The 25074-nt window shown below is 46.9% G+C and overlaps 1 protein-coding gene across 6 annotated transcripts in view; it reads right to left on the bottom strand.

The window, feature by feature from the left end:
* The window catches only part of larp1 (La ribonucleoprotein 1, translational regulator), a 176127-nt gene that overhangs the window by 87984 nt on the left and 63069 nt on the right, over window positions 1-25074 (bottom strand). For all 6 annotated transcript variants that reach the window (XR_010976125.1, XR_010976124.1, XM_068043971.1 and 3 more), the window contains exon 2: window positions 8290-8351. Coding sequence is in view for 4 of the 6 variants with exons in the window: in XM_068043968.1 (XP_067900069.1) it covers window positions 8290-8351 (62 nt within the window). In the remaining 2 variants the exon portion in view is untranslated. The remainder of the gene's footprint in view (window positions 1-8289; window positions 8352-25074) is intronic.

Genomic DNA, 25074 nt, shown 5'->3' with positions numbered 1-25074 from the left:
TGAAAGGAGAGAGGGGAGAGGGAGGGAGGAAAGGAGAGAGGGAGAGGGAGGGAGGAAAGGAGAGAGGGAGAGGGAGGGAGGAAAGGAGAGAGGGAGAGGGAGGGGAGGAAAGGAGAGAGGGAGAGGGAGGGAGGAAAGGAGAGAGGGAGAGGGAGGGAGGAAAGGAGAGAGGGAGAGGGAGGGAGGAAAGGAGAGGGAGGAAAGGAGAGGGAGGAAAGGGGAGGGAGGAAAGGGGAGGGAGGAAAGGGGAGAGGGAGGAAAGGGGAGGAAAGGGGAGGAAAAGGGGAGGGAGGGAGGGAGGAGGGGAGGGAGGGAGGGAGGAAAGGAGAGAGGGGGAGGAAAGGAGAGAGGGGGAGGAAAGGAGAGAGGGGGAAGGAGGGAGGAAAGGAGAGAGGGGGAGGAAAGGAGAGAGGGGGAGGGAGGGAGGAAAGGAGAGAGGGGGAGGGAGGGAGGAAAGGGAGAGAGGGGGAGGGAGGGAGGAAAGGAGAGAGGGGGGAGGGAGGGAGGAAAGGAGAGAGGGGGGAGGGAGGGAGGAAAGGAGAGAGGGGGAGGGAGGGAGGAAAGGAGAGAGGGGGGAGGGAGGGAGGGAGGAAAGGAGAGAGGGGGAGGGAGGGAGGAAAGGAGAGAGGGGGAGGGAGGGAGGAAAGGAGAGAGGGAGGGAGGAAAGGAGAGAGGGAGGGAGGAAAGGAGAGAGGGGGAGGAAAGGAGAGAGGGGGAGGGAAAGGAGGGAGGGGGAGGAAAGGAGGGAGGGAGGAAAGGAGGGAGGGAGGGAGGGAGGAGGGAGGGAGGGAGGGAGGGAGGGAGGGAGGGAAGGAGAGGGGGAGGGAGGGAAAGAGGAGGGGGTAGGGAGGGGAAGGAGAGGGGTAGGGATGGAGGGAAGGAGAGGGGTAGGGATGGAGGGAAGGAGAGGGGTAGGGATGGAGGGAAGGAGAGGGTAGGGATGGAGGAAGGAGAGGGGTAGGGATGGAGGGAAGGAGAGGGGTAGGGATGGAGGGAAGGAGAGGGGTAGGGATGGAGGGAAGGAGAGTGGTCGGGAGGGAGAGGGAGGGAAGGAGAGGGGGGGAGAGGGAGGGAAGGAGAGGGGGGGAGGGAGGGAAGGAGAGGGGGGGGAGGGAGGGAAGGAGAGGGGGGGAGGGAGGGAAGGAGAGGGGGGGGAGGGAGGGAAGGAGAGGGGGGGGAGGGAGGGAAGGAGAGGGGGGGGAGGGAGGGAAGGAGAGGGGGGGGGAGGGAGGGAAGGAGAGGGGGGGGAGGGAGGGAAGGAGAGGGGGGGGGAGGGAGGGAAGGAGAGAGGGGGGGGGAGGGAGGGAAGGAGAGGGGGGGGGAGGAGGGGAGGGAGAGGGGGGGGAGGGGAGGGAAGGAGAGGGGGGGGAGGGAGGGAAGGAGAGGGGGGGGGAGGGAGGGAAGGAGAGGGGGGGGGAGGGAGGGAAGGAGAGGGGGGGGGAGGGAGGGAAGGAGAGGGGGGGGAGGGAGGGAAGGAGAGGGGGGGGAGGGAGGGAAGGAGAGGGGGGGGAGGGAGGGAAGGAGAGAGGGAAGGAGAGGGGGGGGGAAGGGATGGAGGGAAGGAGAGGGGGGGGAAGGGATAGAGGGGAGAGAGAGGGGAAGGGATGGAGGGAAGGAGGAGAGAGAGGGGAAGGGATGGAGGGAAGGAGAGAGAGGGGAAGGGATGGAGGGAAGGTGAGAGAGGGGAAGGGATGGAGGGAAGGAGAGAGAGGGGAAGGGATGGAGGGAAGGAGAGAGAGGGGAAGGGATGGAGGGAAGGAGAGAGAGGGGAAGGGATGGAGGGAAGGAGAGAGAGGGGAAGGGATGGAGGGAAGGAGAGAGAGGCGAAGGGATGGAGGGAGAGAGAGGGGAAGGGATGGAGGGAGAGAGAGGGGAAGGGGATGGAGGGATGGAGAGAGGGTAAGGGATGGAGGGAGAGAGAGGGTAGGATGGTGGAGAGAGAGGGGAAGGGATCGGAGGGAGAGAGAGGGGAAGGGATGGAGGGAGAGAGAGGGGAAGGGATGGAGGGGAGAGAGAGGGGAAGGGATGGAGGGAGAGAGAGGGGAAGGGATGGAGGGAGAGAGAGGGGAAGGGATGGAGGGTGAGAGAGAGGGGAAGGGATGGAGGGAGAGAGAGGGGAAGGGATGGAGGGAGAGAGAGGGGAAGGGATGGAGGGAGAGAGAGGGGAAGGGATGGAGGGAGAGAGAGGGGAAGGGATGGAGGGAGAGAGAGGGGAAGGGATGGAGGGAGAGAGAGGGGAAGGGATGGAGGGAGAGAGAGGGGAAGGGATGGAGGGAGAGAGAGGGAGAGGAGAGAGGGGAAGGGATGGAGGAGAGGGAGAGGGATGGAGGGGAAGGATGAGGGAGAGAGAGGGGAAGGGATGGAGGAGAGAGAGGGAAGGGAAGCGAGGAGAGAGACGGGGAAGGGACTGAAGGAGAGAGAAGGGAAGGGATGGAGGGAGGAGGTGGGAAGGGAGGGGAGGAGGAAGGAAGGAGGAGGGGAAGGATGAGGAAGGAGGAGGGGAAGGGAAGGAAGCGAGGAGGGGGAAGGAGGGAGGGCGAAGGAGGAGGGACGGAGGGCGGGAAGGGAGGAAGGAAGGAGGAGGGAGAGCGGGGAAGGAGGAGCGGGGGAGGAAGGAGAGGGAACCCCTGTATGAGTTTGTAAAGTGGGGTAGAGCCAGGCCAGGAGAGATTTGAACACAAGGATAAGGAATTTAATTTTCAGTCAGTGTATGGCTGTTAGGATGAGCACCATGGACCAGTGGCCTGTGTCAGCAAGGGACTGGAAGCTGCATTGTGAGCAAGCTGCAACTTAGGAATCCAGGTCAACTCATTTTCCATATTACAATTTACTTTGCTTCTATCTTGCAAGTGACAATTATAACATGTGATGAATAGATCCATCATGTTAACAGCACCAACAGGCAATTGCTTATTGACCACATTAGAATAACTATTCAAAAGTACTTCATGGGTTGTAAAGCACTTTGGATTACCCAAGCTCATGCAGGGTTCCCTCCCTCCCCCACTGTCCCCTCCTAAGGTTGTGAAAGGCGCTTTATAATTGCGTCTTATCTTCTCTCTTATGTGGAGGTCTTGAATAACCTAGTGGTTTTATAAAAAGGTTAACGATCAGAATGAAGAAACACTTTGCTACTTCCAAACATCACAAAATGCAGCAGCTGCTCGAAGGGAAACAAACAATGATAGCTACTGAATATTACTTCAGAAAAAGTAAAGCTTCTGCTCTAAATCAGAATCTCAGCCCTCATTACTGTGATGGAGGGACTCATTCCCCTGGCACTGCAGAGCAGGATCCACAGACAAGAAATTCACACCGGATCAAAAGCCATGAAGTGGTTATTTATGGTGATGTCTGACAGAGATCAGTGATTATTAAAATCTGAGGATACAAATGGGGAAAAACGGCGAAACTGTAAAATACACACCCATGAATTGGAACTGTTTTACACTGACCCCAGAGTAAAGGGTGTGGGGGTAGAGAGACTGCAACCGTTCTACACTGATCCAAGAGTAAAGGGTGTAAGTGTAGAGAGACTGCAACTGTTCTAGTCTAAGGATACGGGGTAAACCTTTCAGGACTGAGATGAGAAGTTTCTTCACCCAGAGAGCGGTGAGCCTGTGGAATTCGCTACCACAGAAAACAGTTGAGGCCAAAACATTGATGTTTTCAAGGAGTTAAATATAGCTCTCAAGGCTAAAGGGATCAAAGGGTATGGGGCGAAAGCCGGAACAAGCTGAGTTGGATGATCAGCCATGATCATAATGAATGGCAGAGCAGGCTCAAAGGGCCAAATGGCCTACTCCTGCTCCTATTTTCTTTGTTTCTACAGTGACCCCAGAGTAAAGGGTGTGGGTGTAGAGAGACTGCAACCGTTCGACACTGACCCCAGAGTAAAGGGTGTGGCTGTAGAGAGACTGCAACCATTCTATACTGACCCCAGACTCTTCTACTGGAAGGGACAGAAATTTTACTGGCTCCAAAAAGTCTCTGGTGCAGACATAGTGAAACAGGATATCCCACTGCACCGGGTGACGCTCTGATAGAGAAACAGACGCCCACAGTATGAGGGGGACACTCAGACACAGAGGAACAGGATGCCCCAAAGTGGGATTTGAACCCACAGAATCACAGATTGGTTACAGCACAGAAGGCGGCCCTTTGTCTTTGTGCCAGCTCTCTGCAAGAGCAACTCAGCTAGTCCCACTCCCCTGCCTTTTCCCTGTTCCCCTACAAATCTTTGCTCTTCAGATAATTATCCAATTCTCTTTTGAAAGCCACGATTGAATCTGCCGCCACCACACTCTCAGGCAGTGCATTCCAGATCCTAACACGCCGCGTAAAAAAACTTTTCCTCACCTCGCCTCTGATTCCTTTGCCAATCACCTTAAATCAGTGTCCTCTGATTCTCGACCCTTCTGCCAATGGGAACAGTTTCTCTAGTTACTCTGTCTAGACCCATGATTTTGAACATCTCTATCAAATCTCCTCTCAACCTTCTCTTCTCTGAGAACAGTACCAGCTTTGCCAATCTCCCCACGTAACTGAAGTCTCTCATCCCCAGAACAATTCTCAAAATCTTTTCTGTAACCTCTCCAATGCATTCACATACTTCCCAAAGCGTGGTGCCCAGTTGAGGCCAAACCAGTGTTTCATATAGATTCACCATAACGTTCCTGCTTTCGTACAATTTGCTTCTGTTTATAAAGCCCATGCCTCTGCATCATTAGGCCCAGCCTCTGGATTACTAATCCAGTAACAACCACTATGCTACATGCCCCATGAAATCAAATCCCACCACGGCAGCCAGGGAATTTAAATTCAAATAATTAAATACATCTAGACTGAAAAGCTAGCATCAGTAAATGGTGCCCATGAAACTATCTGATTATCGTAAAAATTCATCATGTTCATTGTCATTCAGGGAAGGAAAATCTGCTGTCTTTAACCAGTCTGGCCTATGTGTGACTCGAGACCAACAGCAATGTGGTTGACTCTGAACTGACCTGTCTCATGGCTAGCTAGCCAATCAGTTGAAAAAAACCGCGATGAAAAGCTAAAATAATAAAACCAGAACGATCACCGTGCATCGGCCTAAACACTGTATTCAAACATGACAAAGGCACACCCTGCAAAATCGACCCTGCGGAGTCCTCCTCACAAACATCTGGGGACGTGCCAAAATTGGGAGAGCTGTTTCACAGACTAGTCAAGCAACAGCCTGACACTGATACTCATAGAATCATACCTTACAGCTAGCCAATGTCCTAGACCTCTCCATCACCATCCCTGAATATGTTCTGTTCAACCAGGACAGACCCACCAGAGGTGGCGGTAAGGCAGTATACAGTCAAGAAGTGGCCGAGTGTCCTCAACATTGACTCCAGATTCCATGAAGTCGCATAGCATCAGATCAAACATGGGCAAGGAAAGCTCCTGATTACCACCTGATGCACCAGTACTCCTCCATGTTGAATAACATTTGGAAGAAGCACTGAAAGTAGTAAGGGTATAGTATATGGGGGACTTCAATGTCTATCGGCAAGAGTGGCATGGTAGCACCACAAGGACATGGCCAGCTTGGTCAGTAAAGGAAACAGCTGCCAGACTGGGCCTGCAGCAGGTGGTGAAAGAACTGACACAAAGGGAAAACCTACTTTTTTTGTTAATTCACTCGTTCATGGGATGTGAGAATCGCTGGCTAGGCCAGCATTTGTTTCCCATCCTAATTGCCCTCGAGGAGGTGGAGGTGAGCCTCCTTCTTGAACCGCTGCAGTCCAAATGGATAGATACACCCACAGTCCTGTCAGGGAGGGAGTTCCAGGTTCCTGACCCAGCAACAGTGAAGGGATGGCAAAGCAGGATGATGTGTGCGACTTGGAGAGGAACTTGCAGGTGGTGGTGTTCCTGTGCATCTGCTGCGCTCGTCCTTGACCTCGACATCCCCAATTTACCTGTTGCAGATGCATCTTTCCATGACATTGTTAGGTGTGATAACCACACAGTCCTTGCAAAGACGAAATCCCGTCTTCAAACTGAGGACACACTCCATCATGTTGTGTGGCACTACCACCGTGGAAAAATGGGAAAGATTCAGAACAGATCTAGCAGCTCAATGCAGTGCATCCATGAGGTACTGTGGGCTAGCACCAGAAAAATTGTCTTCAACCACAATGTATAACCTCATTTTACCATTACTATCAAGTCAGGGGACCATCCCTGGTTTAATGAGGAATGAAGAGGTGCAGCACCAGGCGTACATAAAAATGAGGTGTCAGCCTGGTGAAGCTACAACCTAGGACTGCATACATGCTAAGTAGCAGAAGCAGCATGCTATAGACAGAGATATGTCATGCAGGCCCCCACCTGCCAAGAATGAGGCACACATTATTTCGCCACATAAACATTAAAACTTAAAATTGTGGCTGGGAAGAAAAGAGGGCCTATCACAAGGAATTGCCAAGCCCCTGACTGGAAAGACGTTTGCATGTTAGCAGACAGTATTGGAACCAGGGATCCAGTCCTTGCTTCCCCAATACACAGAAGTAGTGGTCAGACCAGTTTAGTCACATGACTAACTGACTGACTGTTGGAAATTTTTTGAATTTGAACATGCTGAGAGAAAGAAACTCAGAAAACTCTTTGTTCCTGGACTGAAAAGACCTCTCTCCTGTCTGCTCTCATCTCGCTCTCACCCGCTTCAGAAACCACTGAAGACACACAAACCCCAAGAGAGAAAAGTCTCCTACAACAAACAAGGTTTAAAATTAATACTGGGCCCCAACAAAAAGCAAGACAGTTACAATAAGTGCAGGTGAAGACAGTAAAAGGCTCTTTCTCGCCTGGTCATAACAGTTAAAACATCTCACAACCAACGGATCAGATCAAAGCTCTGCAGTCCTGTCACATCCAGTTGTGAATGGTAATAGACACTTAAAACAAATAATGGGAGAAGCAGGCTCCATGAATATTCCAATTCTTCAGGCTTGGGCTGATAAGTGGCAAGTAACATTTGTGCCGCACAAGTGTCAGGCAATAACGATCTCCAACAAGAAAGAATCTAACCATCTCCACATTCTATACATTACCATCATTGAATCCCCCACCATCAATATCCTGAAGGTCATCATTAACCGAAAACTTAACTGGACCAGCACATAAATACTGCGTTTACAAAAGCAGGTCAGAGGTATGATATTCTGCGGCAAGTGATTCACCTCCTGACTCTCCAAAACCTTTCCACCTTCTACAATGCACAAGTCAAGAGTGTGATGGAATACAAACTGGGTGGTTTTATTTTAATTTTAAAAAGTCAACAGATGAAACTCTCTGCCGAACAAAGGCGGTGGAGGGGTGCCACCACCACCCGGTAAACGGGACCTGGAACAAGCAGAAATCAGCACGGATGAATGCAGCTCCAAGAACACTCAAGAAGTTCAACACTCAACGCAGCTTGCTCGATCAGCGCCTCATCCATTACCTTAAACATACACTCTCCTCCACACAGCCACAATGTGACTGCAGTTTATACCACCTACAAGATGCACTGCAGCAACTTTCCAAAGCTTCACCAACAGCACTTTCCAAACCCACAACCTCTACCACCTAGAAGAACAAGGGCAGCAGACACATTTGAACACCAGTAGCTGCAAATTCTCTCCAAGTCACACAACATCCTGACTTGGAAATATATCACTGTTTCATCAACACTGGGTGAAAAATCCTGCAACTCCCTACCTAACAGCACAATGTGAGAACCTTTACCACACGGACAGCAATTGTTCAAGGCAGTTCACCATCACCACTTTCTCGAGGGCAATTAGGGATGGGCAATAAGTTGGACTCATCAGAAATGCCTAAATTCCATGAATCAATATAAAAAACGTATGTGGGACACTGACAGAGAAACAGGACGTCCCACAGTATGGGGTCAGGACCGTTAGATACAGACACATGGACTGTAGCGGCTGGTGCACACTGAGATGGAGAGCATTGGCGTCAAAGCATAGTTTTTGATACCAATGTTCAAAATTGCCAGGAACGTCCTAACAGGCCCAGCACGATGGATCAGCAGCAAAGTATATGATGTGGCTAAGAATATCACCACCACACCAGAACAGCTGGCAAACCACCACAACACTCGCAGAGCCAACGAACTCATGCAGCCATCCAGAGATTCTTGCCTTCAATATATCGGAGTGAGAGTTGGTTGAATAAGTATCTTTTAACCAAAAAAAGCAAAAGAAAATGAAACCATTGGAAGTATGAGTGAAAGCTGGTTGGATTTACCTTGGCTCCTTTCTTTGGTCTTGGGTTCCCTGCTTTGACGACTTTGGCCGGTGCTGGCATTTCTGTAGAGGAGGAAAAGATGAACACAATCATCAATGTTTATTCAGTCACACCTGGCCTGAATACTGACAGCCAATTGGCTGAGAGCTGCCCTCGATTGTTGACCCAAGACAGGCGAGATCAATCAAGGGCCCCGGGTGATGGCACAGGGAGGCTGTGACCTCACACTGGATTCAACCATGGCCTGTGGGGGAACCTTCAGCATTCCATAAACTACAACCCTCCTCTAACACCTTCTCCTCCCCTCTCTCTACCCTCATCCTCTCCCCAAACGCATTTCCCCCCCAGAGCCTCCCCCCACACCCATACCTTCCCTCACCATCATAACTCCCCTTACCCCAGCACCCCAAGCCAGCAAGGCTCACACCTGAGAAAGCAGAGAAAACCTTTAAGAACTGCAGTGAACTCATGAGCCCTTTTTCACATTTGTTCATACAGTATTGTTATAGGAGATTTATATCGCTGATTTTCCATGGGCTGGGCAGACACTCACCTCGATGCCTGTTCCTGCCTCCTTCACACTCTCTCTCTGCGATGCAAATGCTGAGGAAAGGCACCGGCATTGTTTACCTGGAACTAGGTGCCTCCCAGGGCCATATCACTTCTAGAAATGGTCTCCAGGCTAGGCCATACCCTGGAAGCAGGGCTCCAGCTGGGTGATGGCACATATTCCAGGCACCTCTGTCCTCACTGAGGGCATCTTCTGAGCTCAGAAAAGGTGGCTCCTCATTGGTCAGAAGTGCAGTGATGATATAATAATCAGTGTTACAGCAGGAAATAAACATTCACCCCAACTTGGTAGAGACATGATAGGGTGCCCAGAAATCCAGCTCAACACAGGACTGAGTGAAAATCAACTTGGCTGGTGACTGGTCAATCGTAAAATCAAAAAGAATCGTAAAACACCAGATTTATAATGAAGCAATATCCTGAAGGAAGTTAGAATTTGGGGTGCCTGAACTGCCACAACAGCTTGTTGTTGGAGATTAGCTATAACAACCTACTCCCCCCACACCCACCTCTCCTCCCCCCACCCCATGCACGAAAGGCTCACAACTGAAAAGAGAAAACCATTAAAAACTGTAATGCCCGCACATTCTATCCACTGTCTCATAACCCAATGCTTGTTCATAATTCTATTCACGCTATCCCCACAACCCAATTCTTGCTCGCACATTCTACCCATGCCAACCTATAACCCAATGCTTACTTGTCAAATTTTATCCACATTAGTTCTCTTACCACAGAAAATGTCTGCTGAGTCAAAAGTTTAAAATGATCATTCTCAAGACGGAACTGTGAATTTATTTCGAAAAGATTGCACTTCGTGATTATAAGTCTCAATCAAATTCCACCCTCAACCTACAGTTTTTAAGTGTTTATCTTCTTAATCTTTGGCCTCCTTATCTCGAGAGACAATGGATAAGCGCCTGGAGGTGGTCAGTGGTGTGTGGAGCAGCGCCTGGAGTGGCTATAAAGGCCAATTCGAGTGTGACAGGCTCTTCCACAGGTGCTGCAGAAAAATTTGTTTGTCGGGGCTGTTAAGTGTTTATTCCCTATTTTAAGCAGTATGTTGTACCTCTGTTTAAAAAGAGAGCGAGGGATAGACCAAAACATTACAGGGCAGTCTAATCTCAGTCATTGGAATCTATTCTGAGAGACAGGATAAACTGTCACTTAGAAGGCACAGTTAAACAAGAATAGTCAGCATGGATTTGTTAAGGGAAGATCTTTGTTTGACCAACTTGATCGAATTTTTATTAAGTAACAAGGAAGGCAGTGCAGTTGATGTGGTCTACATGGATTTTAGCAAGGCTTTTGACAATATCACACATAGCAGACTGGTTAAAAAAAAAATCCCATGGGATCCAGGGAAATGCAGCAAGGTGGATACAAAAATGACTCTATGACTCTAACCTGGAGAAGTGTGAGGTGTTGCATTTGGGGAGGTCAAACAGGCAAAGGAATACACGATTAATGGGAAAATACTGAGATGTGTAGAGGAAGTGAGGGACCTTGGAGTGAATGTCCACAGATCCCTGAAGGTAGCAGGAGTCAAGAGTTATACAGCACAGAAACAGGCCCTTTGGCCCATCGTGTCTGTGTCAGCCATCAAGCACTTAACTACTCTAATCCCATTTTCCAGCATTTGGCCCGTAGCCTTGTATGCTGTGGCGTTTCAAGTGCTCATCTAAATACTTCTTAAATGTTGAGGGTTCCTGCCACTACCACCTCTTCAGGCAGTGCGTTCCAGATTCCAACCACTGTGTGAAAAGTTTTTCCTCAAATCCCCTCTAAACCTCCTGCCCCTTACCTAAAATCTATGCCCCCTGGTTATTGACACCTCCACCAAGGGGAAAAGTTTCTTCCTATCTAACCTATCAATGCCCCTCATAATTTTGTATACCTCAATCAGGTCCCCACTCAGCCTTCTCTGCTCTAAGGAAAACAACCCTAGCCTTTTCAGTCTCTCTTCAAAGCTGAAATGCTCCAGCCCAGGCAACATCCTAGTGAATCTCCTCTGCACCCTCTCCAGGGCAATCACATCCTTCCTATAGTGCCCAGAACTGTACACAGTACTCCAGCTGTAGCCTAACGAGCGTTTTATACAGCTCCATCATTACCTCCCTACTCTTATATTCTATGCCTCGGCTAATAAAGGCAAGTATCCCATATGCCTTCCTAACCGCCTTATCTACCGGTGCTGCTGCCTTCAGTGATCTATGGACAAGTACACCAAGGTCCCTCTGACCCTCTGTACTCCCTAGGGTCCTACGATCCATTGAATATTCCCATGCCTTGTTAGTCCTCCGCTCCGCCTATCTCACCAGCCCACCTACGTCGTCCTGTAACCTAAGGCTTTCCTCCTCATTATTTACGACACCACCAACAGGTCAATAAAGTGGTTAAGAAGGCATAAGGATTCCTTTCCTTTATTAGCCGAGGTATGGAATACAAGAGCAGAAAGGTTATGCTGGAACTGTACAACTCATTGGTTAGACCACAACTTGAGTACTGTGTGCAGTTCTGGTCACCTCATTACAGAAAGGATGTAATTGCACTAGAGAGGGTCGAGAGGAGAATTACAAGGATGTTGCCAGGACTGGAAAAATGCAGCTCTGAGGAATAATTGGATAGGCTGGGCTTGCTCTCCTTGGAACAGAGAAGACTGAGGGTTTTTTTTAATTGAAATGTACAAAATTTTGAGGGGCCTGGATAGAGTGGGGGTAAGGGGTCTATTCACCTTAGCAGAGAGGTTAGTGACGAGGGGGAATAGATTTAAAGTGAGTCGTAGAAAATTTAGAGGGGAGATGAGGAAAAACGTTTTCACCCAGAGGGTGGTGATGGTCTGGAACTCACTGCCTGAAAGGGTAGTTGAGGGAGAAACCCTCAACTCATTCAAAAGGAGTCTGGATAGACACCTCAAGGGCCGTAATCTGCAGGGCTACGGACCAAATGCTGGAAGGTGGGATTAGAATAGGTGGATCATTTTTCGGCCAGCATGGACACGACGGGCCAAGTGGTCTCTTTCTGTGCCTTAAACTTTCTATGATTCTAAGAGGCTTAGAGCCTTAGGGAGGGAACTGCAGAACTTAGGGCCTAGCCAGCTGAAGGCATGGTCATTAATGGTAGAGTGATTAAAATCAGGGATGTGTAAGAGGCCAGAATTGGAGGAATGCAGAGGGTTGTAGGGCTGGCTGAGTTAGGGAGCGACAAGGCCATGGAGGGATTTGAAAACAAGGATGTTGCTTTTGTTGCTAGATTGGGAGTCAAATCAGTGAGCACAGGTGTGATGGTTGAATGGACTTAGTGTGAATTAGGATACAAGCAGCAGAGTTTTAGATGACCTCATTCAAGGAAGATGGAAGATGAGAGGCTGAGAGAGCATTGGAATAGTCGAGTCTGGAGGTACAAGATAGGTTTTGTATCTTTCTCCCAGTCGCTACATCCTAAACCAGGGATGAGAACAGCTTTCTCCCTGCATTTACTCTCTCATTCCTCACACAGATTACCTCTCTAAAAGATAATTTCTCTCGCATTTCAACTCTCCCAACATTGCACCGTCCTATCGCTTTTATTTATTTGTTAAAATGTGGGCAACACCAGCAAGCCAATATTTATTTTTGATTCCTAGTTGCCATGTCAGGGTGGGACTGGAGTTTAGTGCAGATCAGGCTAGGTTCCCTTCCCCAATGGGCATTAGTCACTTAGCTGGCTTTTAACAATAATCTGGCAGCTTCCATGGTCATTTTTTGTGCCCTGTCACAAAGTATCAGATTTCAACTTCATAACTTGCCAAGATTTGAACTCCTGATTTCTGGATTGCTGGTCCAAGGCTGCACTCACCAGGCTACTGTACTCTAGTACACTCCCACTGAAGGGAAAAGGCAGCGTGATTGAGGAGCCCAGAGATACAAGATTGAATGTCTGGAATTTAGGACAGAGGGGAGTAAGTTGTATTTTTAAACAGTGAGTAGTGAAGCTGTCGGATGGACAATCGGAATTGGTGATTGCAGCACAGACAATGTCAATATTTGAGAACAGTTTGGGTAGTCAGTTAAAGGCAAGGGGGATGAATGGATCTGGGAACAGGGCAGGTACAAAACTGCTTGTGTGGAGGATAACACCAAGACACAATGGCTGGATCAAAAGGCTTCTTTCCTTCTTGTAACTGTTAGAATTTAATGTTATGCTGTGTAATCCTTTCCTCTAGTACAATAACTCACTACAACTGCAATGCATGCCTGCTCAATGTTTTGTTTCTCCCACCCCTTATTTAACCCTCACCTGCTATCTGTGCTCTGTGCACTTTTGCACTAGTTATTTGATTTTTTTTTAAAAAGTCGTTTATGGGATGTGGGCGTCGCTGGCTAAGCCAGCATTTACTGCCCATCCCTAATTGCCCTTGAACTGAGTGGCTTGCTAGGTCATTTCAGAGGGTATTTAAGAGTCAACCACATTGCTGTGGGTCTGCAGTCACATGCAGGCCAGACCAGGTAAGGATGGCAGATTTCCTTGCCTAAAGGACATTAGTGAACCAGATGGGTTTTTACAACAAATCGACAATGATTTCATGATCACCATTAGACTAGCTTTTAATTCCAAGTTTTTATTAATTGAATTCAAATTTCACCATCTGCCATAGTGGGATTCAAACCCATGTCCCCAGAGCATTAGCCTGGGCCTCTGGATTACTCATCCAGTGATATTACCTCTACGCCACTGCCTCCCCTTCTGGTCCTTACTTCCGTTGCTTACCCGGAAATAATATTTCGGGCTTACTCACTCCTACTTTCTTCTCAAAGCCCATCCATTTCAGTCCTGTTGCTCTTCCTGCACCCTCTCCAATTTATCGATTTTATAGCCTGATGGCCACTGATTTGTTAAATGTCTTCAGGATTTACAAGTATAAACAAGGCAGCTGTTTCCTTTTTAAGCATGCAGAGCTTAGGGAAGGGAAAATGAACCAGAGTATCAACAACCCTACTGGAAAGGCACCTGTGTGTATGTTAAGTAATGACAATCTCAAAATTGGCCATATCTCAGGCTCTCACCACTGAATGTTGTGCATAATGAATAATGGAGACTGCAGCAAAGGCCAACATCTTCAGGGCAGGACTTGGAATTATAGCCCATGGGACTGAATCTCAGCGAGAGTCAGCCCAGGAGGGGGAAGAGGTCTGCGGGACTGAACAACAGGGAGAGCCAGCACCGTCAGGGGAGGGGCAAGAGTCCTGTTGGACTGAACCTCAGAGTCAGGATAGGAGTAGGGCGGGTGGAAATTGCCAGAAAAAAACAAAGCACATACTGAGTTACTGAACACCTGGTGCATTCGCTATCGATTTTGCATCTTGCACTATATTTTTCAAGATTCATCACCATTGATTTATGCTAAATTGTGCTTGGACACCAATCATCAATGTCACCAGTAAGCCTGTTGTTAAATCCCACTGAACAAATCTGAACCAGGAACCAGTAAAATAAAAATGCCAAGAAATGCACTCTGCTGCAACTTGTGCCATCTGTTGGGACAGACTGAAAGCACCACAGCCATTTACGCTTAAATCACTAACTCTCCCTGCATTAAATTCAGGCCCACAGCCACAACAACTAAACAAATCTGGTGAAATTTTGCCCCTAGTGTAGGTAGGTGGTGGGGATGTGGTAAGGAATATGGGATTAATGTAGGATTGGTATAAATGGGTGGTTGCTGGTCGGCACAGACTCGGTGGGCCGAAGGGCCTCCTGTTTCAGTGCTGTATCTCTCTATGACTATGAGAATTCAGTGAGATAAAGAATTAAAACCTCAAGCACCATCCCTGTACTAAAGGAGACTGGGGTTACCTTTCTAGAGCAGGTTAGGCACACGAGACTGTTGCCGCAGGCATGCTGAACTCCTGCAACACCTCACCTATGCTGTTCACCCATGTTTAAACGTGGCCACTGGTGAGTTGGAAAATTTTGGCACTGCATCATCACGAGTTATTTCATTAGTTGACAGAATAAAGAGTCTGTTAAATACACCAGAGGAATTCTTTCTGTTTGAAACAGATAAACAAGGAGACAGTTGCTTTATGATGTAAGCAGAGTGATGTAACATCAGAACAGTTAATGCATCATGTGACACACTAGAAAACAAGCATCTTCAGTCAAAACCCAATGACTCTGAACATCTCAATCATTTCCTATTTCAATGTGTATGCTCATCATTTTATCAGCTACGGGGGTAGAGAACACATTCCTATCAGTCTCTGCCCTTATAATGTATGGAGCACAGCCCAAGGCAACGAGACTATATAGATCCTTTTTAAAAAATGAAGCTAAAATTTCATCTTGTAAAATGCTCCATGTCATCTTCTTACCTTCTATCATCCCTGTTACCTGGATCTGAGTGCAACCCAGTTCAGGTTTGGACAGGCTCACCCCAATCTTCACTGAGCATACAGGACGAAACTGCTCGCAATCAGAGGAAACTAACATTCCAGAACAAGGTTGCAAGGATGGCTGGCGTGAGGATAGGAAGGTTCACACTGGGACAGTGTGTTCAATTCTTAGGTGCTGAAAATATCACAAGAATCGTGCTGCTTATACCTTCACCCTGCAAGTTAAAACTGGTGCCAATCATGCAGATATATTCAGGGGTCTAAGCCCACATGACTGATCATAGAACAAGCAATTGTTTTGGTGCCAGTGTTCTCTCATTTTGAATATTTTTGTAACATTACCTACCATCAGCAAACTGCCTTCCCAACTCCTCTAAAACCTGCCGCCTGAATCAAACCACAAAATTACTGTGTTGCTACCGCGTAACACAGCTGAGCCCCGCTCAAGTTCAACAATTCTCGTCTTATTACAAGTTACACATTTTCCTCGGAAATTACTTTGATCCATGTAGTAATAAAAACAAGAAATGTTGGAAATACTTGAGTTCGGAAGAAGGGTCTCTGACCTGAAACGTTAACTCTGTTTCTCTCTGCACAGATGCTGCCAAACCTGCTGCGTATTTCCAGCATTTCTTGTTTTTATTTCAGATTTCCAGCATCTGCAGTATTTTGCTTTTATTGATCCAAGTAGTGTCTGGAGTTCAAAAACATTACGCAAGAAGTGAAGGAGAATGGATACATACCGGTTTCAATTCTGCCATACTCCTCCTGCCCATCTCCAAAATATGAATAGAATTTATCTATTACACTCAGAACGCTATTCCAAAAATACTTACCATCAAATGGGTCTTGTTAGTTTAATGTACGTGTACACGCTTACTCAGATAGTCATTTGGTGCACAGCCAGCGACATCCAGTAAGAAGGCTTTGGTTATGCGGAACCATGTTACACAAAACACTGCAATCGTTGCAGATTTTAATTGGACCCTCCTTCATAACCAATCTAACTGAGAAGTGACAAGCCAAAGATGGATCTGGAATGTGCTTATCCTTATAGTCTCCCCAACACTTCTCAATTAGAGGGATTAGCACCTTATTGTATTTAGTTTTGGTTTTAAATTAGGCACAGCATCAGTGAAATACAATAAGGCGTTAACTCATGTCCCTGCTCTCAGGTCTCAACAGATGAGTGTTAAAGCACAGTCTACCAGGAGCAGCCCCGCCATTGGCAACAGCACTAATATCATAGAAAGTTTAAGGCACAGAAAGAGGCCACTTGGCCCATCATGTCAAAATCCCCAATAACTGCCCTATTGTTCTTGCACTTCTCAGAGATATGCCTACATATCTGTTCTTCTATCTCTGACTGTTTGGGGGTCTATAATACACTCCCAGCAGTGTGACCGCCCTTTTTTTGTTCCTTAGCTCAATCCATATGGGCTCATTTGATGAGCCTTCCAACATATCACCCCTCCTCACAGCTGTAATAGATTCCTTGACCAAAATTGCCACGCCTCCTCCTTTCTTATCCCCGTATCGTGTCTGAAAACCCTGTAACCAGGACCATTGAGCTGCCATTCCTGTTCCTCCTTAAGCCATGTTTCTGTCTTCTTCTTCTTTGGCCTCCTTGTCTCGGGAGACAATGGGTAAGTGCCTGCAGGTGGTCAGTGGTTTGTGGAGCAGCGCCTGGAGTGGCTATAAAGGCCAATTCTAGAGTGACAGACTCTTCCACAGGTGCTGCAGATAAAATTGGTTGTCAGGGCTGTTACACAGTTGGCTCTCCCCTTGCGCTTCTGTTTTTTTTCCTGCCAACTGCTAAGTCTCTTTGATTCGCCACACTTTAGCCCCGCCTTTATGGCTGCCCGCCAGCTCTGGCAATCGCTGGCAACTGACTCCCACGACTTGTGATCAATGTCACAGGACTTCATGTCGCGTTTGCAGACGTCTTTAAAGCGGAGACATGGACGGCCGGTGGGTCTGATACCAGTGCCGAGCTCGCTGTACAATGTGTCCTTGGGGATCCTGCCATCTTCCATGCGGCTCACATGGCCAAGCCATCTCAAGCGCCGCTGACTCAGTAGGGTGTATAAACTGGGGATGTTGGCCGCCTCAAGGACTTCTGTGTTGGAGATACGGTCCTGCCACCTGATGCCAAGGATTCTCCGGAGGCAGCGAAGATGAAGTGAATTGAGACGTCGCTCTTGGCTGACATACGTTGTCCAGGCCTCGCTGCCGTAGAGCAAGGTACTGAGGACACAGGCTTGATACACGCAGATTTTTGTGTTCTGTGTCAGTGTGCCATTTTCCCACACTCTCTTGGCCAGTCTGGACATAGCAGTGGAAGCCTTTCCCATGCGCTTGTTGATTTCTGCATCTAGAGGCAGGTTACTGGTGATAGTTGAGCCTAGGTAGGTGAACTCTTGAACCACTTCCAGAGCGTGGTCGCCGATATTGATGGATGGAGCATTACTGACGTCCTGTCCCATGATGCTCATTTTCTTGAAACTGATGGTTAGGCCAAATTCGTTGCAGGCAGCCGCAAACCTGTCAATGAGATTCTGCAGACATTCTTCAGTGTGAGATGTTAATGCAGCATCGTCAGCAAAGAGGACTTTCCATACTTTGGTCTTCGCTCTTAGACGGGCAAGGTTGAACAACCTGCCATCTGATCTTGTGTGGAGGAAAATTCCTTTTTCTAAAGACTTGAACGCATGTGAGAGCAGCAGGGAGAAGAAAATCCCAAACAGTGTAGGTGTGAGAACACAGCCCTGTTTCACGCCACTCAGGATAGGAAAGGGGTCTGATGAAGTGCCGCTATGCTGAATTGTGCCTTTCATATTGTCATGGAATGAGGTGATGATACTTAGTAACTTTGGTGGACATCCGATCTTTTCTAGTAGTCTGAAGAGACCACGTCTGCTGACGAGGTCAAAGGCTTTGGTGAGATCAATGAAAGCAACGTAGAGGGGCATCTGTTGTTCGCGGCATTTCTCCTGTAGCTGACGAAGGGAAACCAGCATGTCAATGGCCGATCTCTCTACTCGAAAGCCACACTGTGCCTCAGGGTAGACACGCTCGGCCAGCTTCTGGAGCCTGTTTAAAGCAACTCGAGTGAAGACTTTCCCACTATACTGAGCAGGGAGATTCCACGGTAGTTGTTGCAGTCACCGCGGTCACCCTTGTTTTTATAGAGGGTGATGATATTGGCATCGCGCATGTCCTGTGGTACTGCTCCCTCAGCCCAGCACAGGCAAAGCAGTTCGTAGAGTGCTGAGAGTATAGCAGGCTTAGCACTCTTAATTATTTCAAGGGTAATGCCGTCCTTCCCAGGGGCTTTTGCACTGGCTAGAGAATCAATGGCATTACTGAGTTCCGATTTTGTTTGCTGTACGTCCAGCTCATCCATGACCGGCCAACATGTTTCTGTAATAGCTATGATATCATACTGTCATGTGTCTATCTGCTTTATTTGCTATACTTCATGCATTAAAATAGATACCCTTGAGCACTGTCAAACTTTTTTTTATACATACGTAATACACATTATACAATAATAATACAATACATAGTATAATATACAGAAATCACCCAAGACAAATTCATCAGGGGATATGAATGTCACTCGCAGGGTTGGCATCTATTGCCCATCCTACATTGCCCTCGAGATGGTGGTGCCTTCTTGAACCATTGCAGTCCGTATGGTGAAGGTACTCCCACAGTGTTGCTAGGGAGGGAGTTCCAGGATTCCGTTCTAGCAACAATGAATTAACAGTGATATATTTCCAAGTCAGGATGGTGCACGACTTGATCGTGTTCTCATGCATCTGCTGCCCTTGTTCTTCTAAGTGGTAGAGGTTGCAGGTTTGGAAAGTGTTATCAAAGAAGCCTTGGCAAGTTGGTGCAGTGCATTCTGGGGATGGTATACACTGCAACCACATTGTGCCGATGGTGGAGGCAGTGAATGTTTAAGGTGGTGGATGGGGTGCCAATCAAGTGGACTGCTTTGTCCTTTATGGTGTTGAGCCTCTTGAGCATTATTGGAAATGCACTCACCCAGGCATGTGTTGAGTATTCCATCACACGTGCCTTGTTGATGGTGGAAAGGCTTTGGAGAGTCAATCGGTGAGCCGCTCATCACAGAATACCCAGCCTCTGGCCTGCTCATTGTAGCCACAGCGTTTATGTGACTGGTCTACTTAAGTGTCTGGTCAACAGTGATCCCCAGGACGTTGATGGTGGGAGATTCGACGATGGTAATGCTGTTGAATGTCAAGGCGAGCTGGTTACACACTCTCTTTATTGAGATAATTACTGCATGACACTTGTGTGACCCAAATATTACTTACCATTTATCAGCCCAAGCCTGAATGTTGTCCAGGCATTGCTGCATGCAGGCACGGGCTGCTTCATTATCTGAAGAATTGCAAATTGAACTGAAGACTGCAATCATCGTGATCATCCCCACTTCTGACCTTATGATGGCAGTTAGGTAATTGATAAAGCAGCTGAAGATGATTGAGCCTAGCGAACTGCTCTGACAAACTCCTGGAACGTTGTCCTGGGGCTGAGATGATCGGTCTTCAATAACTATAACCAGCTTCCTTTTGTGCTAGGTATGACTCCAGCAAGTGAGAGTTATCCCCTTGATTCCACTGACTTCAATATTAATCGGGCTGTTTGATGCCACACTCGGTCAAATGCTGCCTTGATGTTGTCACTCTCACCTCTGAAATGCATATCTTTGCTCCATATTTGTAGCAAGGCTGTAATGACTAACAGTGACCCGAAACGTTAACTCTGCTTCCCTTTCCACAGATGCTGCCAGACCTGCTGAGTGATTCCAGCATTTCTTGTTTTTGTTTTACATTCCATCACATACCTGACTGGTGCCTTGTAGATGGTGGAAAGGCTTTGGGGAGTCAAGAGGTGAGTCACTCACAGAATACGCAGCCTTTGACCTGTTCTTGTAGCCGCAGTTTTTATGTGGCTGGCCCAGCTGAGGTTTATGGTCAATGGTTAACCCCAGAATATTTGTGGTGGGGGATTCAGCAATGGTAGTGCCATTAGATGTCATGGGGAGATGGCCATTTCCTTACATTCGTGGCTCGATTTTATTTTTTTGCCATTTATCAGCCCAAGCCTGGATGTTGTCAGGCATTGCTGCATGCGGGCACGGGCTGCTTCATTATCGGTGGAATTGCAATGGAGTTGAGCACTGTGCAATTTAACAGCGAACAGCCCCATTTCTGCCCTGACAGAATCACAGAATCTCTCAGCACAGAAGGAAACCATTTGGTCCATCGTGTCTGTCGCAGCTTTTTGAAAGAGCTGTCCAATTAGTTCTACTCCCCTACTCTCAGCCCAGAGCCCTGAAAAATTTTCCCGTGTAACTATTTTCCCAATTTCCTTTTGAAAGTTGCTATTGAATCTGCTTCCACCACTCTTTCAAGTGATTGTGACTAAGGGTGGATCATTGATGAAGCAGCTGGACCTCGGGCAGTACCGGGAAAAGCTGGGTTAAACTCATATAGAACCTTTATTAGAGCACAATTGATATACCATCAACAGTTCTGGTCTCCACATCATAAAAAGGAGGTAGAGAGAAAGAAGATTTATAAGCATGATACCAGAACTGAAAGGTTATGCCCATCATATAGATGATTTGGAGTTGGGGACCACGTGTAGGGTGTCAAAGTTTGCAAATGACACTAAGATGAGTGGCAGAGCAAAGTGTGCAGATGACTGTGAAACTTTGCAGAGGAACATAGATACATTGAGTGAGTGGGCAAAGGTCTGGCAGATGGAATACAATGTTAATAAATGTGAAGTCATTCATTTCGGTAGGAGTAACAGGAAAAAGGATTATTACTTGAATGGTAAAAAGTTGCAGCATGCTGCTATGCAGAGGGACCTAGGTGTCCTTGTGCATGAATCGCAGAAGGTTAGTCTGCAGGTACAGCAAGTAATTAGGAAGGCAAATGGAATTTTGTCCTTCATTGCTAAAGGGATTGAGTTTAAAAGCAGAGTGGTTATGTTGCAGCTGTATAAGGTGAGGCCGCACCTGGAGTACTGTGTGCAGTTCTGGTCTCCTTACTTGAGAAAGGATATACTGGCACTGGAGAGCGTGCAGAGGAGGTTCACTAGGTTGATTCCGGAGTTGAGGGGGTTGGCTTATGAGGAGAGACTGAGTAGATTGGGATTATATTCATTGGAATTCAGAAGAATGAGGGGGGATCTTATAGAAACATATAAAATCATGAAGGGAATAGATAAGATACATGTAGAGAGGATGTTTCCACTGGCAGGTGAAGCTAGGACAAGAGGGCATAGCCTCAAGATTAGAGGGAGCAGATTTAGGACTGAATTAAGGAGGAACTTCTTCACCCAGAGGGTTGTTAATCTATGGAATTCCTTGCCCAGTGAAGTAGTTGACGCATCTTCAGTAAACGTCTTTAAAGCTAAGGTAGATATCTTTTTGAACAATAAAGGAATTAAGGGATACGGTGGGAGCGCGGGTAAGTGGATCTGAGTCCACGAAAAGATCAGCCATGATCTTATTGAATGGCGGAGCAGGCTCGAGGGGCCGGACGGCCTACTCCTGCTCCTAGTTCTTATGATCTTATGATCAGAAAATATTGAACAGGCTAGAGATCTTTTCTCTGGAAAAGAATCAGAGAGCGATACAGCACGAGGCCATGTGGCCCTTCATGCCGGAGCCGGCTCTTTGACCAAATTAGTCCAATGCCCTGCTCTATCCCAATAACCCTGCAAATTTTGTTCTCTTCCAAGTGCTGACCCAATTCCCTTTTGAAAGGTATTACTGAATCTGCTTCCAACGTCCTTTCAGGGAGCTGATTCGACATAACTCACTGCACAAAAAAAGTTTCCTCAAGTCACTGCTGGTTCTTCTGCCAATTATGCTAAATTTGTGCCCTCTGATTATAGATCCTTCTGCCACAGAAGACAGCGTGTTTTTATTTACTCTATCAAAACCACTGATGACTTTGAATAATCGATCAGATCTTCTGCTAACCAATCTGCTCTAAGGAAAGCTTAGGGATGACCAGATGGAAGTCTTATAAGATCAAAGGGTTTGATAGGGTAGACATAAAAGAAAGTTTCTACTTGCTGGAGTGACCAAAACTAGGTGGACATAATATAAAAGTCACTAGTAAATCCAATACGGAATTCGGGAGAAATTTCTTTGCCCAGCGAGTGGTTAGAATGTGGAACTCATGACCACATTGAGTAGTTGAGGCGAATACCATTGACGCATTTAAGGGGAAGCTAGATAAACATGAGGGAGAAAGGAATTGAAAGTTTAAGTTACAGCGTTAGCTGAAGAGAAGGCATGTGGCGTTTCAACACTGGAATGGGTCCAGTTGGGTCGAATAGCCCATTTCCACGTTGTACATTCTATGTAACTCCTGCAGCAATGGAGTATTCCTGGAACCTCCTCTGCCCTCCACCATGCACAACTGGATACGAAAGGGTTGCTGGGGCCGAGACTAGTCAGTGGCAGCAACAGATCACACCTATGTTGCTTTCCAGATATTCCCACACCTCTAAAGCCTACATCTCAACACACCTCGTGGATATATTTGAAATCTCAGATCTCTCCCCACCCCATCTTAAATTAGTTCCATATCCTGTCTGTTTACGTTCCTCACCATTTATGCCAAGGAGAAAGATAAGGTTGACTATTTAAGCACGGTGGAATAGGTCAACTAGGGGTTGTTGTGGTGAATCAGCGCAGATTGTGACCTGCTGTAATCAGTGAGCTGGGTTCCTAACCGCATGATAGATATGCAGATAGATATGCCCACTTCAAGTACAACCCAAACTAGCTTTGGAGAAAAAAAGTCCAAGAATTCATCCACTGTTGCAGCAGCAGGGTCACAAGTTAAAGGTTCAGGGTTGCATGATTTTCAATCAAGCTGATGGTGTTTTTACAGGAGTGCAGCATTCTGTGGGTACACAGGCCTGTTTGTCAGCTGCACTCCTCAGCCTGCATTCCACGTTCATGGGTTTCTGTATGTCAGCTATACTCCACAGCGTAAACCAGCCTGTGTTCCATGTACATGGGTCTCTGTCAGCTACACTCCACAGTGCAGACACACCTGCTTTCCAAGATCTACAAATCGGGATATGGTTTTACAAATGTGTACACACAAAGCTGATCATACCCTTTTTAAATGGAGTCTGGCACATTTACAGAGATCAAATCCCTTATCTATCTGAAGAAAGTAAATTTCACATCATAAAGGGCAATGGAACATTATTCAAATCCTACCAGCATAACAGATTTGAATTCCCTTCCATGAAGAATCAATCTGTGCCAAACAGCAATCTGATGGGATCATCGCAAGACCCCACTTCTGCATTTTAAGGGAACATTTGAGGAGCCCTGCTTTCACCTATAGCTTTTAGTTTGGAATGACCTGGAACTAAGGCAGCACAAGTACAAAGTAGGCCCGTCTACAAACATGTAAGAAGAAATACTGCAGATGCTTCACATTAAAATCACAGCCTACATGTAACACACTAAATTATTTGTGAAATCACTTACCAGTCATGTTAACAAGACCAACAGCATCAGAAGGATCAGTCAGATACGACATAATAAGCAGCATGCACACCAAGCACTGCAGTGTAGGCAAACATGATAGCGTCACATGACAGTACTAGGGTGTTGCAAGGTTATTTTTGCAGTGGTCAAGGCTATTCCCTACCTTGTATGTTAGCACTTAAGTCTCACTATAAACAGTCTCACTGAAGGCTTCATTTTACAGAACTGAATTACAAGCACATTAGAGTCTTTTATGTTGTTTAACATACAAGAAATGATGGTTTCATATGAAATTTCAATGGTAGACTCTCTCTCAGATACAAAATTCCTTTGGCCCAGACCTCGAACTTGATTCAAGAAACCTTGAGCTAAGTCTCGATTAAAAAAACAAATGTTTGTGTAAAATATATTGATAAGCATCCAACGTGTGGGAAAAGCACATTTGCTGTCAAGTAATTTTAACCCTTGTAGAACCCACTGTGCCAAACCCAACCACAGAGCTCCACAATGACTCAGTCGTAAAGCAAGTGTGGTAATCAGCCACGCCAATTGCACAACTGCAGTATAACTCGATGCCGTTAGCTAATCTCAGCTGGGCATCAAGTTAACATTCTACAATTAGCCTAAGCACCACTGGGCAATGGAGGAGGGAAAGAAAATCAACCAGCACTCCAGCCGATCACAATCCAGCAACTCATACTGGAACGTGACCGCATGTGGGTGGGTCAGGATTACACTCGGGAGTCATGTGCCCCCAGGGTGGGGCCAAGGTGACACTCTGTCTTGTTCACCTTCTGGTTGTCGCATGATAAAACAATAATGGAGTAGCTGACTAATCACAGAAATCGATCTCTATCAATTAGTCTACAACAAACCCACCAGACATGAGGTGAGGAAAATGCTCAGTGGTGGAAAGTTTTGGGAACCAGAGATCCAAAGTCATCTGTTTGTCCCAAACACGCGACACTCACCACACATCATGTCTCAAATTATTCCTATGCTGTATACCAAAATATTATGTTTTGATTTGCACTTGAATGAATCAACACATTCTGCATCCACTCCCCAGGAAGCCTCTTCCATAGATGCCTCAACAATGTAAGCCCTGTACAGAAGACTTAATCAGTACCTCAGCATTTCTCTCAAGTTCTGCTGTCCAGTATTAAGATCCACTAGTGTATAAACCATTGTTTTCATATATAATCTTCTTGAAAGGCATGAATTAATGAAGTTATTTTAAAAGTTAAAAAGGTGAAAACAAAATTAAAAAGA

Source organism: Heterodontus francisci, chromosome 12, assembly GCF_036365525.1.
Source record: "Heterodontus francisci isolate sHetFra1 chromosome 12, sHetFra1.hap1, whole genome shotgun sequence".
Taxonomy (NCBI): Eukaryota; Metazoa; Chordata; class Chondrichthyes; order Heterodontiformes; family Heterodontidae; genus Heterodontus; species Heterodontus francisci.
This window is presented reverse-complemented; position numbering and strand designations above follow the sequence as displayed.